The sequence below is a fragment of the Alternaria rosae genome (assembly GCF_020736505.1).
Source record: "Alternaria rosae strain MPI-PUGE-AT-0040 chromosome Unknown BKA58scaffold_10, whole genome shotgun sequence".
NCBI classification, from domain to species: domain Eukaryota; kingdom Fungi; phylum Ascomycota; class Dothideomycetes; order Pleosporales; family Pleosporaceae; genus Alternaria; species Alternaria rosae.
The window spans coordinates 865,896-880,214 of NW_025763579.1; the positions used below are offsets into that span (position 1 = coordinate 865,896).

The 14,319-nt window shown below is 53.3% G+C and overlaps 6 protein-coding genes across 6 annotated transcripts; 3 read left to right on the forward strand and 3 right to left on the reverse strand.

Annotated features, from left to right (window-relative positions):
* Positions 1-1,338: 1,338 nt before the first annotated feature.
* Positions 1,339-3,015, reverse strand: BKA58DRAFT_448729 (uncharacterized protein; the record flags this gene model as incomplete). Its single annotated transcript, XM_046174286.1, has 3 exons — positions 2,422-3,015; positions 1,971-2,366; positions 1,339-1,922 (listed from the first exon to the last, which is right to left on the reverse strand). Exons 1-3 carry the CDS (start codon positions 2,846-2,848, stop codon positions 1,339-1,341), a joined length of 1,407 nt encoding a protein of 468 aa, XP_046021360.1. The 5' UTR covers positions 2,849-3,015.
* A 1,332-nt stretch (positions 3,016-4,347) lies between these two features.
* Positions 4,348-5,731, forward strand: BKA58DRAFT_414307 (uncharacterized protein; the record flags this gene model as incomplete). The annotated part of the gene is made up of 5 exons (XM_046172477.1): positions 4,348-4,737; positions 4,786-5,335; positions 5,387-5,520; positions 5,601-5,631; positions 5,688-5,731. 5 exons carry the CDS (start codon positions 4,348-4,350, stop codon positions 5,729-5,731), a joined length of 1,149 nt encoding a protein of 382 aa, XP_046021361.1.
* Positions 5,732-5,793: 62 nt separating this feature from the next.
* Positions 5,794-6,780, reverse strand: BKA58DRAFT_423999 (2',3'-cyclic-nucleotide 3'-phosphodiesterase). The gene is made up of 2 exons (XM_046172883.1): positions 6,266-6,780; positions 5,794-6,215 (listed from the first exon to the last, which is right to left on the reverse strand). The coding sequence occupies exons 1-2, from the start codon at positions 6,664-6,666 to the stop codon at positions 6,047-6,049; spliced, it is 570 nt and encodes a 189-aa protein (XP_046021362.1). The 5' UTR covers positions 6,667-6,780; the 3' UTR covers positions 5,794-6,046.
* Positions 6,781-6,785: 5 nt separating this feature from the next.
* Positions 6,786-9,136, forward strand: BKA58DRAFT_392449 (acyl transferase/acyl hydrolase/lysophospholipase). The gene is made up of 3 exons (XM_046171004.1): positions 6,786-7,272; positions 7,340-8,126; positions 8,176-9,136. Exons 1-3 carry the CDS (start codon positions 7,133-7,135, stop codon positions 8,944-8,946), a joined length of 1,698 nt encoding a protein of 565 aa, XP_046021363.1. The 5' UTR covers positions 6,786-7,132; the 3' UTR covers positions 8,947-9,136.
* A 10-nt stretch (positions 9,137-9,146) lies between these two features.
* Positions 9,147-10,275, forward strand: BKA58DRAFT_42527 (adenylyl-sulfate kinase). The gene is made up of 3 exons (XM_046172921.1): positions 9,147-9,354; positions 9,425-9,677; positions 9,744-10,275. Exons 1-3 carry the CDS (start codon positions 9,347-9,349, stop codon positions 10,101-10,103), a joined length of 621 nt encoding a protein of 206 aa, XP_046021364.1. The 5' UTR covers positions 9,147-9,346; the 3' UTR covers positions 10,104-10,275.
* A 1,996-nt stretch (positions 10,276-12,271) lies between these two features.
* BKA58DRAFT_322940 (HIT finger domain-containing protein) lies at positions 12,272-13,708 on the reverse strand (the record flags this gene model as incomplete). The annotated part of the gene is made up of 3 exons (XM_046167886.1): positions 12,272-13,073; positions 13,128-13,508; positions 13,668-13,708. The coding sequence occupies 3 exons, from the start codon at positions 13,706-13,708 to the stop codon at positions 12,272-12,274; spliced, it is 1,224 nt and encodes a 407-aa protein (XP_046021365.1).
* Positions 13,709-14,319: the final 611 nt, after the last annotated feature.

Below are 14,319 nucleotides of genomic sequence, written 5' to 3' on the forward strand. Positions count from 1 at the left end.
TCGGCCTCTCCGAATCCCTCCACCAAGTTTGTGGAACGAGAACCCCTCCGTCTCTTGAGTGTATCTTGGCCTGCGCTTTTACTCCAATGACCGAGTCCGCGTCATTTTCTGAACGGCTGAAGCTATCTTGGCATTCCTGGGCTGGCGGGTTGGCTCCAGGCTTGCTTCGAGGCTTTGCGTTGTCTCCGTTGCCTGCAAGAGGCTTGTTCATACCTCGGAGACAGCCACTAGCTCGGACCCAAGCCACCTCGTAGTCCTCAAACTGACAGCCGCCCGCTGCGCCGAAAGGAACTAGAAGCTGCTTGCCGTGAGTCGAGACTCTGACTCGGTAGATACGTAAAATCGTGTGTTGCTTTTGTTTTCCCCGCGGGAACGAAGATGCATCGCTCGATTGTTACCATGTGATGCTACAACGCCACGAGAGGGCTTGCTGGCTGTCATGTTATCAGTCCTGCGTCGCTTGAGCCAGCCTCTTTCTGCACCCAAGGAATTGGCGATACGCCTTCGTCAAGTAAGCCTCAGCTTACCGGTGAATGCAGAGATGCGTATCACCCACTGCCGCTGACACTTGGCGTGTTCCTTGCTGATGCTTCGCCCCTCCGAACGATACAAGACGGTGGCTTCCATTCGCACACTTCGAAAACCGATATCTCGATATTAAGGGTAGTTCTTCGTACTGTCAGCAGACGTCATATGCTATTCACTCAGGAGTACACGGCGCATACCAGAGCGACGTCGAAATGGGCCAAGCATGTCTCTGCCATGCTGCATGTTCGAGATGTCGCAACCAAGGATTTATAAAGCTCGGAGTCACGCATATCGAACAAGCAATCTGGCACATTGAATCCGCCGTCGCCTTCCTTCTGTGTCGATTTTTCGCGCTCTCGGCCTATGGATCGTCGGGCGACCACCCGCGAGGAAGGCGCGACATTGCGACGCCGGGTACGACAAAACCCCAATATGATGCGGGCAGAGGCTTGGAAAGTATAGAAGATAGCGCAGACGAGAGTTCGCAGCAGCGACAAGGGCGACGGCTCTTTTAACAGCTGCAGGTGCCGACCTAAGATCATGAGGGTGCCGCGCTGTCATTGGCTAATATGAGAGCATGCGGTTTATCATCCTGGAGTTGAAATGCCGTCACAATGCGCACGACAAGTTCAAGAAGGAAAAGTTTCACCATGAAGCAATACTAGTAAAGATCAATTTTGAATTAGTCATAATGTGGTCATTGGACCCTAGGTATACATGTTAAAGGTACAGTGTCTGATGAAACCCACCTTTCCCATGGCGCCTTCGCTGAACTGCTGCATGTATGATAGCCGGTACTGAGATCAATCGCTAGAGAGAGTCCCGGGAAAGAGGCTTACGCTTGACAGAAAGACTAGACGAAACCTTTGGCAAGTCCGCGGTGACGTCCTTCATCGTCATGAAATCCTCATCGCCTTGACGACCCAGTTCCCGGTTCAGCTTCTCCACGGTCGTTACTTCGCCCAGCCAACGCTCCCCAGTTTTGTGGTCGAAGTGCACTGGCTGAACCAGGCCGCGGTAGCGCGACATGTCTTCTAGGGTTGGTGGGTAGATGATAGTCGTCTCTCTGCGTTCAAAGCCCTCCTCTGTCATATACGGGTTGCCCTCGATAATCTGGGGCTCTGTACGCCATTCAAATGGAGTTGCCGGAAGGTTCGGCTCCTTTTGAACGATATCCCACCATCTGTTCTTTCCAGTGCGGTTCGGCAACTCGTCTGCAGATATCTCAATCAAGCCCTCTCCGTCAGGATTGGGAATGAAATGACGGGGTGGAAGAACCTCGGTCTGGAGAACGGGCTGCAGTCGATGGTAGTATGTGTAGTTATGGATCTCGCGGTGAATCTGCTGCTGGATGATCTCGTGTTCGTGTGGCTTGATTATCTCATGTACAACGGCTGTCGATTTGTCAGTCATATTACAACTTCGGGTGGATCAAAGCTTACCCGGGGCGACCGTAGTGTCTCGGTCCGTGTCCACGGTGTTTTTGAGGTCCACAACGCCTTCGAGCATCGCTTGCTGTTTTTCTTTCCAGTCGTGAGCGCCACCCGTGCCCTGATAGTCCTTCGTGATCGCGAGACCCGGGAGAGGTTTCACGGCCAACGCATCGTTGCTGGTAAGTCCTGTCACCGGCTGGCCACTTTTGCTCAATCCATGCTTGTCCGAGAAAGAGCGCTCCTCGCGCGATCGAACGTCATCAGCCAAGCTGCCGTTGTTGATATCATGACTACCCACCGCATACTTGCCGGCGGGGGTTTCGGATGGTACTGCGCGTATGGTGCGGCCTGGACCGTCTACGTCGATTGAGCGTCTAACTTCGCCGTGAGGATGGTGTAAGGTGTCTGATGCAATGTTAGTAATGGGTCACCGGTATTTTAGTTGTGCTCTAAAACATACTGGGCAAGGCCGGAAGAGCCTTTGATCGTTCGCCATCAGTCGATGGCCTATAACGCAGATGCCTATCTGGAATGTTTGGCTCGACATTTGACTGCTCTTCGGAAGCAAGCGCAGGAAGATACGATCTGTAGTCGTCCGCCATGGAGCCATTGGAGCCATTGGAGTCTGTGCTGGGAGTTGCTACTGCATGGCTCGCTCGACCATCGTGATAGGCAGAGTCGCGTGGTTGACTTCGAGTCTCCGGGTGATAGACATCGTTGGAGGCCCCGAACTTTTGCTGTCGACTGCTAAGAGGCAATGCAGGGTGCTTCTCGGTGCGCGGACTAGTCTCCTCAGGATGCTCGTACGACGCTCGAGGGGACTGACTGGGCGTTGACTTCTTCCTCCTGTGGAGAACGGACTTGAGCTTCTCTTCGATCTTTTCCATCGTGTCGATGGGTTTGTGAGCAGAAAGGGACAAGTGGATGTGGGAGCTATGTGAGATGCCGATCTATTGTCTTTTTTCACGAGGCACGGTACGCATTGTTAGGGTGGATGACCTCACAGCACTTGCGCACAGTCAACCATTGAAACCTTCCGGCAAGAGCGATGCCGAAGTCTGGAGAGTGTGCATGTCAGCTAGCTGGGGTGCAGATTTGGAGCTTCTAGACAGCATCGTAACGGTTTGTGAGAAACCATAGCTTCAGTGATGCCGTGTCACAAACGATGGAGCTGGTGGCTTGAGTAGCACAGGCCGCAGTCGTGTTCCCGCGTGTTGGCGGCTTGCCCGGAGCGGTCCAGACTTGTCCTTTACGTGAAGCTCTCTCTGCTCGATTGAGTCTGTTCGAGCTGCCCGCACAGCTTGTCGCATTTGGCCCACAGCAACGGCATGCGTGGCGACTCAACATGACGTAACCAGCGGTACTTGGGTTTCGCGGTGTATGGCTAATGAGTCGGGGTACCGGTGGTACGAAATCACACAAAAGCAAACAGCATACATTGCCACATTGGTATGTCACAGTGGAGATCTAGGCGGCATGACGACAGGGAGGGGGAGTCTGGTCGCGGGCGGCTCCACTGATGATCAACTTAGCGTACCCAAGGACGGGCGATCGTGTTAGCATGCACCTAGATGCAGCCAGGCTTTCGGTATTCCCGAGACACACGCAGATGCAGGCGGGCTGTGGGAGGGGTCAAAGAAATCTGAAATGAAGAAATCGACTTTGGAGATTTCCAACGAGATGTTGTGAGGTTCCCCCGGGAAGCTGCACGGGCCTGCTGTCACCGAATGGCAGGAGCACGACCCTAGCGCCGATCTCTCTAACACCAACTGGAGATGCCGGGCTCTTCGTCCCCGAACTGTCATAGCACTTGTACACTTTGAGCACCTCATCCAGAGAGTGTTGCGACGCTTTGAATCCTTCGTGAAGTCCAATTCCTGTTTGGACACGCAGCATGACTACATCATGTCGACTAGGCTGCGGTAGGCGTGGAACGACACCACTGGGCGCATCATAGTGGCCATCTCCATTGTCAAGCGTACCAACGCCGTCTTAAGCGCTATCCATGCAGTCTAGCACCAGTGAACTAAGGGACCTGACGCATATCACGTCTCTGTGGCGCCCTGTAAGCCAACCAATCGAAGCTGCTGAGAGCATCGATCGAGGCCCGTATAGCCTCAACCCACTGTTGCTGCCCCATGATGATGGCTCTTACCCTTGGGAACAAGGAATTCGGCCTGCGACTGCCGGCTTGACGTGGAACTGAACTGCCCATTACGTCGTCGTGCATCTGTCCCACTAGCGCTCTCACTGTATAAGAAGGCACTGCAGCGCCTTGGGAGCATCATCATCACACTACACACAACAACTCCTCCACACTCACCAACAATCAACCCCACACCTACAAACCAACCCAATCACCAACAACAACCACACAACTATCAAAATGGATAAGGCAAAGGCAGCTATCACCGACTTCATGGGCCGCTCCGGTCACCATGACACCACTGTCCACGAGGCAGTTGCTCCCGCTGTCCAGCATGAGGTCATCAAGCCTCACGTTCACGAGGAGGTCAACACCGCCATTGACAAGGAAGTCCACCAGGACCACTACCACCGCACTGTCCAGCCCGTCCAGGACCGTGAGGTTCTGCCAGAACAGCACACTGCTAAGCTCGGAGCTGTTCAGCACCGCGAGTTCGACCACCGCGATGCCGACGCCACTAAGAGGGCTTTGATCGATGACCAGGCTCGCTTCGCTGACGAGCGCCGCATTGAGGACACCACCCATAGCCAGAGTGTTGCCCCCACTGTTGGCGGAGAGCACGTCCACCACGTAAGTTGACAAACAAATAACAACCCCACCAAGACTGACGTCATCTAGCACATCCACGAGACCATCCAGCCCGTTGTCCAGAAGGAGACCATCCAGCCCAACGTCGTCCACACGACCGTTCCTATCCATGAGGTTCACCATAACAAGGCTACCCACCATGAGACTACTGCTCTCCCAGCCATGACTATGGAGCAGTTCAAGGCTAAGGGTGGTGCCCTTACTGGCCGCGAGGAGCGCTACGACGAGTTTGAGGGTGTCCCCAAGAACATTGGCGGTGCCGGTGGCATTGGATCCGCCGCTGGTCTTACCCACAAGACTGGTACCCACAGTCACGAGCACGCCAGCCACGGCGACTACAACGCTGCCCCCAACCACCACTCCGGCACCAGCAACCCCCTCGACCGCAACAACGACGGCAAGGTCTCCGCCAAGGACTTAACTGGCAGCCACTCCAACACCGCTCACACTGACCGCGGTATGGCTGGCCAGGGCAACCTGACCGGTTCTTCCACTCAGGGAGGTGTTGTCGGCCATGGTGCTGACCGCAACCACGACGGCAAGATCGACAGCCACGACCTTCACGACCCCGCCCGCAGCCGTAAGCTTAACCCCCAGTACAAACTCATGAACTCATGCTAACGTTTCGCAGACAACGAGGGCGCTACAGGTACGAAAGACCCCAGCGGACATGTTGTCGGCGGTACCGATAAGGGCAACTTGGAGCATCGTCCCAACGAAGATGGTAGCTTGCCCAAGGCCCTTACCGAAGACAAGTCCAGAGCCGTCCCCCACTCCCAAGCATCCGAAGAGGAAGCAAAGAAACTCCTTGAAGAACATCAAACCAACACTAAATAGGTCACAAGAAGCCTTCTCTCATGGACAAGCTCAACCCCAGTAAGTTTTGACAGAACTCCACTCCCTTCGAACTTTCTTCTGACCACTTCTCACAGAGGTTGATGCCGACGGCGATGGCAAGGCCGGCTTCATGAAATAGATGCATCCTGCTGCACTCTGCACCACGCGCGATCATCACGACTGCATGCGAGATACCAAGGACCATTTCCTATGACATTGTATAATTAGCCTAGTAATGAATTAATCACTACATCTTCAACACACTTCTTGCTCTTGTTTATGATGCCTGAATTCACACTGGAACTAAATGATTCCTGCCGCGTTGACTGATGCCGTTCGATCAAACGCATGTCCAATTCATAACTGGCTTTGTTTTCTTCGATCCGATCTGTCCGCACTACATGTGCTAAACGTAGTTCGTTGGTTATGCTGCTACAATTCGTATGTCGCTGCATCATAGCACCCTTTCACCTATGGGCTGCCACTGATCAATCGACTTGTCGGTAGGTACTATCACCACCCTGCCGCCGGTCCAACCTCCGAGGTCTCCAGTCCCGTCAAGATTGGCACTAAGCAAATCCACTGATGCCAGACCTGCTGCATCGACTTGAGGACAATCGTGGCTGCAATAATTAGTCCTAGTGCATAAGTAGGTGCCACCAGCTGTACTTACTACATCAAACTCAGATGTGGATTGTACTCATCCTCGGCCCAAACTTTCGCCTTGCTTTCCTCTTCAAATCCATCGACTTGCTTCCGGGACTGCTTTGCTAGTTGCCTGATCCCCTCACTCTTCTCGCACTTGATGTACAACTTCCGAAAGAAGACGTCTTCGCTACCCAGACGTTCAAACTTTACCAACACGTCCTTGATAGGCGGCAGATCGAGTGAGTCGAGCCACGCCTGAGGATCTGGCTCATGCTTGGATGCTGTTATATTTGAACTCAGAGTGACATGGGGGATGAAACGGTGAGGCGAGCCGAACTGCTTAGATGTTTTGTCAATGAGACGGGGCAAGACTTCACTCAAAACATGGTCTGCGGGCGGGAGCAGCCAAAGAGATGAACCGGGCATATTGCAAAAGCTTTGGATAAGTGCAGAGAAGATGCAATGTCAAGTCAAGCTTTCATGTCCTCCCGAGGCCCTCATCAAGAACCCCGCATTGGTGTTGCCTCTAACGCCACGTGGCTAGTGCTCGCGAGTACTCCCCAGCCACACCTGGGCATCCTGACGTCTTCAGCTTGCATGTGAAAGCGCGCATCCAGTCCGACAAGCGTTCCCACTTGCTCGATAGCACCACCTCTCCGCCGACGCGACGAATGAACATGCGACTTCTGCCACCGCGGCGCTGTCAGCCGATCACTATCCCAAATAGCTCAACGTCATGAACGAAGCCTTCAGCGTCGTGTCGGGCGCGCTCTGGAGCTTCCTACTGTGCTTCTTCGACGTGGCTTTCTTTTGGCAACGAGTGCGTCAGCTTCCCTCTGCTGTTCAAAGACCGTTCCGATTCAATTGATGTGTCTTCGGATGGAATGCTGATATGTTGAAGAAATTATACGCGTGGTGGGTGCAGAAGAGTCAGCGGGATCTGCTACTGGAAGCTGTTAGCGATGCGCGGTTGTTCGAGGAATGGGAGGCTGCTGCGTACAAGCTGGATGAGGTGCTCGACTATGACATGTGGTAAGCAATCCTTTCATCCCGTCCCGAACAAGCCCTCTCCAGTGGACAGCTGCTAATAGACCCGCAGGCGACAGACTGCTATAAGCAAAGACTACGACCATCGCCTCATCCATCAGCGCCTCTCCGCCATCTACGAAGCTCAAGAGGACAACGACATCCTCGGCCTCATAAACCTCCTTCGCAGCGGTCTCGTCCGTAATCTCGGCAACATAACCGCGTCAAACCTGTATAATCGCGCATACGCGGGCACAAAGCTGTTGATCGAAGACTATGTCACCCAAGTTGCATACGCCATCGAGAACCTCACCCAATATCCTACATCGAGAAATTCGGACAATGGCTTGACAAACCAGGCGAAGCTGGATGTTCTGCATGACACAAGGCAGGCGTTTGGCAGATCTGTGCTGGTGCTGCAGGGTGGGCAGGTCTTTGGCATGTGTCATCTCGGTGTTGTGAAGGCGCTCCATCTACGTGGATTGCTGCCAAGAATCATAGCCGGCACTGCTACTGGTGCTCTGATAGCCGCGCTGGTGGGCGTGCATACCGAAGATGAGCTACTGGAGTTCCTGACAGGCAACACCATTGACCTGACAGCCTTCACCAATCGTCCTTATAGGAAAGGCGCCGGGGGAACTGCATGGATAGGCACCCTCATACGTCGAGCTAAAAGATGGTGGAAAGAAGGGCATTTCTTGGATGTCGGTGTCCTGGAAGATGTTCTGAGGGCGAACGTGGGAGATCTGACATTTGAAGAAGCATACACGAGGACGAAGAGGGTGCTGAATATCACCGTCACAACTACTAGTGGTGGGGGCATACCGAACCTTCTGAACTACCTTACGGCTCCCAACGTTGTACGTGTCCGCTCCTTCTCCATATTGAAGCAGCTGCTAACGTTCCCAGCTCATCTGGTCCGCAGCGCTTGCCTCCAACGCCACGGCCTCCTCGACCCTGTACCATCCTGTAACAATGATGTGCAAAGACGAAGAAGGCAACATCGTGCCTTGGTCTCCGGCTTCGAAAACGACTTTCCGTCCATACACCCACGCTTCATACCGAGACCGCGAATCGCCTCTTCATCGCATCGGCGAACTCTTCAACGTAAACCACTTCATCGTCTCGCAGGCCCGACCCTACCTCGCACCTTTCCTACGCTCAGACTCACACCATCCAAACCCCAAACAAGACGGTCGCTGGCGCCTCAGCATGCCCATACTGCGTCTCGTAGTCCTAGAGATACAGCACAGACTACAACAAATGGATGAACTGGGTCTACTTCCCCCTTCCATCCGTCGTTTCCTCCTAGACGAAAACATCCCAGGCCCAAGTCTCACGCTGGTACCTGAACTCACACCAAGCGACTTCTTCAAGCTGCTTGAGAACCCTACCAAAGAGGCGATCGACTACTGGATACTGAAGGGAGAACGGAGTGTCTGGCCAGCAGTCACGGCACTCAAGATTAGGTGTGCGATTGAAGTTGAGTTGGATAGGGGATATCAGCTTGTTAGGAGGAGGAAGCCATTTGATCCTGTTCCACCTGGGGGTACTGGGGGCTTGAAGAAGAGCGGAAGTAGAGGGGAGGTGCAGACTGGATATGGTTTTGAGGATGAAAATAGAGAGAGAAAGAAGAGGCATAGAGCGAGGGCTGCGAGTTTTGGCGGGAATGGATTATGAAGGGCATGTAGTTGGATCTGAAACTTTGCCGTATAGCGGGCTACTGTATGCCAGATTTATTCTGGAAGCGCCTTGGAATCGATGTATGCGCCACGGGCACAATCGGAGCATGTCTCGCACGCTATACTTTGGCAGGAACTGCTGTTTCCTACACGAGACATCTTACCCACTCTCAGCCTTACCCGCTCCACCTGCAGCGTCGGTCAAGCTTCGCACGTCATTTACGCTAAAAGAATTCGATGTTTGCTGAGGACCCAAATATCGTGTTGGGGATACCAATCAGCCATCCACCCGTCAATTGACACCTTAAAAACACTATAACCCTGCAGCAAACTTACACTCCCCTCATTTTACTTCTTTACATCCCATCAGCCCAACATCTCAAGTCTCGACATACAAAATGGCAACGTGAGCCCCACCATGACTACCCCGCCAACAGCGCGCAACTCAGAACACACAAACTAACTCTCTCAAACAGCAACATCACATGGCACCCGTCTCTCTCGCGCGATGAGCGCAACAAGTTCCGCAAGCAAAAGGGCTTCACAATCTGGTTCACCGGCCTCTCCGCATCGGGCAAGTCGACAATTGCGACGGCACTTGAGCAGCATCTGCTGCACTTGGGATTCGCGGCATACCGTCTCGATGGCGACAATGTACGATTCGGGTTGAACAAGGACCTTGGGTTCACAGAGAAGGACCGAAATGAGAACATCCGCCGAATTGCTGAGGTATGTGAATATGGACAGTATATGCACTTCCAAGAAGACCACCAGCTAACATTGTTTCCACCACAGGTCGCAAAGCTCTTCGCCGACTCCTCCACAATCGCCATTACCTCCTTCATCTCGCCTTACAAAGCCGACCGCAAGCAAGCCCGCGACCTCCACGCCGTAACCACCGGCGAAGACTCCCCACTTGCCTTCGTCGAGGTCTTCGTCGACCTGCCGCTTGAAGTCGCCGAGGCGCGCGATCCCAAGGGCCTGTACAAGAAGGCAAGGGAGGGCAAGATCCCAGAGTTCACAGGCATCAGCGCGCCGTACGAGGCGCCCGAGAACGCCGAGATCCACATCAGGAGTGACCAGAAGAGTGTAGAGGATAGCGTGAGGGAGATTGTCGAGTACTTGCAGAGTAAGGGACTGTTGGAGAAGAACTAGGTTTCAGATATACTGGTATCTAGGTACAGAGGGCTTGAAGCGGATGGCGAGGACCGAAGTTCCGTCGTCGCTGGCTGGATTGGATAGGAATCCAAAAAAACTACTGGCAGACACTGCTGTCGACGCATCTTCAGATATTGAACAGATGATTCACATGGCTGACACTCAATGCACAGCTTAGGATCTACAGGTTAAGAAACATTGGACAACGGTTTCTCCCTCCCCAGGTCAATAGCATGAGAAAGCTGTTTCATGACCCGCCGTACCCGCGCACATCACAACCCCATATAACTTTGCACTTACTACATGTATACTCACATTTGGAATTCTTACCAGCCAGCACATGTATCTCAAATATCCCGTCCGCTCTAATTACAGTATCGGTCTAGACACGCGACGTTTGGGGTCAAGCCGCGGATCATACAAAGGGATTTCCAAATCTTCCTACGGCACAGTTGCAGCTTACTTACATGAACCAAGATACTCGCATTCCATACATACCATTATGACAAAAATCATCTGATCCCTGTATCCGCGGCTGGCACCCAAGGGGCTGGCTCTGGGGCTGGATAGCGTGCTTCAGGTGTTATTGGAATCTGAGACTGAAGACAGCTGTATTGAGGAGCGTTGAGCGATACCTAAGGTTGTAGGGAAATGACATCCAGTGTACACCAAGAGACAGCATCGCTGGGACATTCATGATCAGTAATTCCCAAAATTGGCAACACAGACGATTGCGCAATGAAGCGTGGAAGTGAGCATCATCTCCGACGCACAAACCGATCCTTCCTCTCACCTTTCAGCCCCACCATCCATCCGTCTACAAACGACTATCGCAGCCATCGGAGCGACAACAAATCTCGGGGATACGTCCTCGACCCACGAGGCAAATAATGCCATAGCAAGTAAACTGACTCTCTTCACACGGGGCAAGATGTCGGCATCCCGCATCCAACGCAGAGCCTTGGAAAAATCAAAAAATCCTACGTACCCTCATCTCCGCCGGACTTATTGGACCCAGTGGCACCGGTACGCAAACCCGACCTGCGACCTCAGTCATGAAGTTGCAGCGGAGCGCCGCCACGGCCTGCAAGCAACAGAGCGACCCCACAGCAAAACGCTATATGTGAAATCGCACTAAGATCTGTGAAAAATAAGATGTCGTGTTGCGCCTCGTTTAGCGAGGCAAGATCCTCGATCCTAGTCTGCCTAATTCCCTTTCTAAGGTTTTTGCGTGGGATGACGAGTTGGACGTTCTTGGCTCTGGCCCTGTTTTCCCCACATTTTCGCGGAGTTGTGTTGCTGGACGGGAATGGTTTGGGTGAGGGTGGTTGAACTTTATTCGAGCTACGCGGAGGCTACGCGGAGGTACGGACCTTGCGGATGTTCGATAATGTTTTCGAGATGGGGTGATTGGGGCGAGGGCGACGTCTGTGTCAGTTTGGACTGGGGAACCTGGTGTCGAGCGCGTTATCGCGGGTCGGTATCGGTAATCAGCTTGGGGTGTGTCCCGAGGTTGGCTATCTCATCTTGGGTTATCCGATACCGTGACGTTGACGTTGATAGTGAGGTTGCGACGACTACGATGCCTGGGGAGTGGGGCGACGGGTTGCCGCTGTACATGGACTAGCGGGGTGATTGAAAGCGGTCTGGTCGTACACGTGGTTAGTATACAAGGGCATGACAGCCGACCAGTGGAAAGTCGAAAGTAGCAAAAGAAAAGCAAGGCTGTCAATGCGACGTGAAACGTTGGTGCACTGTCAACGGCCGTGACGGGTGGCGTATGGCGTATGCCCGCATCGCCCGCATGGGCGTATGGAAAAGCAAACACGACTGGGGTCCAAGGCATGACGAATTCAGGGAAAGCAAGCATATAAGCAGGGTATCAGACGTCGAGACAGGGTACCGTTCCGCTTGGGGTAGGAGGGGGTACAAGACCCCGGTCTTTAGTGGCTGGAAAGAGCATTGGATCAAGGGAAATGGGTCGATAGTAGTGCTCGAAAAGGGAGACGTTGAATGTGACTGTGATGGCATGGTAGCAAAGGCGCTTCGGCAGCAAAAGTAAATCCTCCGATGCCTGTCTATATGGCGCCTTTGTGATGCAATGCAATGCCTGGATTCATTTTCAGTAGTAACTGCGGAGTAAGCTGCGCTTCTCGGCCCTCATCTTACAACCGTCCGCCGAGATCCTGCTTGAGCACGTCTAGTATCCTCTTACTATCAACTTCCTCGTCACCTCCTCCCCCACTATCCCTTGGCATGCGCCCCTCACCTTCTTTCATCCGTTTCAAGATCTCTGGATCGAGCTCCTGCATCATCTCATCAAACTCTCTCTGTTGCTCTCCCTCTAGCTTCGCGTATTCTTCCTCCAACATGTAGTCTTCGGGCAGCTTCTCCATCTCAACAGGGAACACGTGAATAGTCGGGAATTCGAGTATAGTGCGGCCTTGCAGGCTTTCACCCAGCGATTGCGAAGGGTCTAGAGGGATGAGGACGTGGCGGTTTGTGCTTGTGCGGGGCTTGAGCAGAAAAACCCTATGTTGCCCGCTGCCCATGGCCTGCCCATCATTGCGAGTATCTCCAGGACGCATCTCGGCCATGTCTGCTTGTCTTTTGGTGGGTTGTTGTTTTTCTTCTGTAGCAGGGGTTCCTCGTCCGGGGGTGGCTCCCTCTGGCCCCGCATTGTTGACCTGAAGCTCAGGATTGACTTCATGCTGCTCGATTGGCTGGTTTTGGTCGGGTGCAGTAGACGCAACGTCATCTTGGGGTCGGGGTGGAGGGTTTGATTGAGAACTTTGGCTGACAGGAGCCTCGTTGTTCAGCTTTCTTTTCTTGCTTTTAGCATCAGTGCCTTGTTGTACGAAAGGTTGTGCATCTTGGATCAGCTGTGTGGAGGATGTCTCGGTGAGTACGCGTCTCTTGGTCTCGTCAAACCATTCGACGGTCCATACTACGTTCCTTGTAGCCTTTCTGGACACATAGATCAGCAGTGTTACGTGAACGCATTGATGTTGGGGTGCTTACTTTGTAGCAGACATGTGCGACTTGTTCTCTTTTTGTCTACTCATGCCTTTGGGCGCCCGCATGATCTTGACGCCAGCAGTATGCTCAAGCTTGCCATATTGCACACCCACTCGCTGGCTGTTGGACAGACCATTTTGAGGAGTGCTCTCAGCCGTGGCTCCAGCAATCCTCTCAGCTTTTTCGAGGTTCCGCTCTATGCCAGAAAGAAAATTGTAATCGTGATCAATGCCCTTCGGGGTCACCAGATCAGACTTTTTGATGAACTTTGTTGGGTCGCGCTTCCCTGAGCATTGTGCATTCTGTTGATGACGCTTGTAGCATGGCAGTGAGCATGTGCGTGCGCCACACCCAGGACACTTGTACTTGGATTTATTGCTATGGCTAATTAAACGTCAGCTTTCTCTCTCATGCATGCCGACGCGGCTTCGTTGCGCTAGCTAGTGTCACAGGAACGCGGCACAACTCCTAGGACGATTGCTAGCGAACATCGAACTTTTGGGATGTAACAAGTGCTACGGAAGGGTAACTAGTCAGACATACCAGATACTGCATAGTTCGTTGAGCAACATCGCGTCTGTCATATCGCCCGAATTGTGGAGACGAGTAACGTGATATCAGATCGCCGACACTCAGCCCTAGAGGTGGTCGGATCTCGCGCGACGCGGCACGAAGGGAAGTCACTTTCGCACGGTAGCGGAAAATCCGTAGGCGTGAACAGGTGCAGGGAAGGTCAGGCGGTAGGTGCTGTTGAGCGATGCGACGATGTTGTGGCGTACAAGGCAATGATGGGTCGCGGTGTAAACTTTCGCCAGTCGCTTTGTGGCTGGGGTCAGATATCGTCGCGTCCGGTGGGGAACGTCACCAGAATGCAGGAGATTTAGTGATTGTCTTGCAGATCTACTCTCCGAGCAATCTCGCACCGTGGTTTAGATCGCTGCGTGCTGCACGCAAGACTGCTAGCAGCCAGGAAAGTTTATGTGGTTGAACTAGCGCGACACCAAAAACTCTGTCCGCAGCTTCGACCATCTAGTGCAGATCAATCGCGACGCCGTCCACCTGCTCGGTTTCTGTACCCCTATGCGAAAATTCCTGTAGACATGGAAATTTGCGGCTTATCCGTGGTCTTTCGACGAACCATGGTCGGAGCAGTGGCACGCCGCCTGCAGACTCGCCAGGCGCTGGTCGACTGGGA

Coding starts and splice junctions, on each gene's coding strand:
- BKA58DRAFT_423999 (XM_046172883.1), bottom strand. CDS start 6,666: ATGCCCGGTTCATCTCTTTGGCTGCTCCCGCCCGCAGACCATGTTTTG. Junction 6,216..6,265: donor CCACATCTGAGTTTGATGTA/GTAAGTACAGCT, acceptor TAATTATTGCAG/CCACGATTGTCCTCAAGTCG.
- BKA58DRAFT_392449 (XM_046171004.1), top strand. CDS start 7,133: ATGTTGAAGAAATTATACGCGTGGTGGGTGCAGAAGAGTCAGCGGGAT. Junction 7,273..7,339: donor GTGCTCGACTATGACATGTG/GTAAGCAATCCT, acceptor ATAGACCCGCAG/GCGACAGACTGCTATAAGCA. Junction 8,127..8,175: donor ACCTTACGGCTCCCAACGTT/GTACGTGTCCGC, acceptor TAACGTTCCCAG/CTCATCTGGTCCGCAGCGCT.
- BKA58DRAFT_42527 (XM_046172921.1), top strand. Junction 9,678..9,743: donor ACATCCGCCGAATTGCTGAG/GTATGTGAATAT, acceptor TTTCCACCACAG/GTCGCAAAGCTCTTCGCCGA.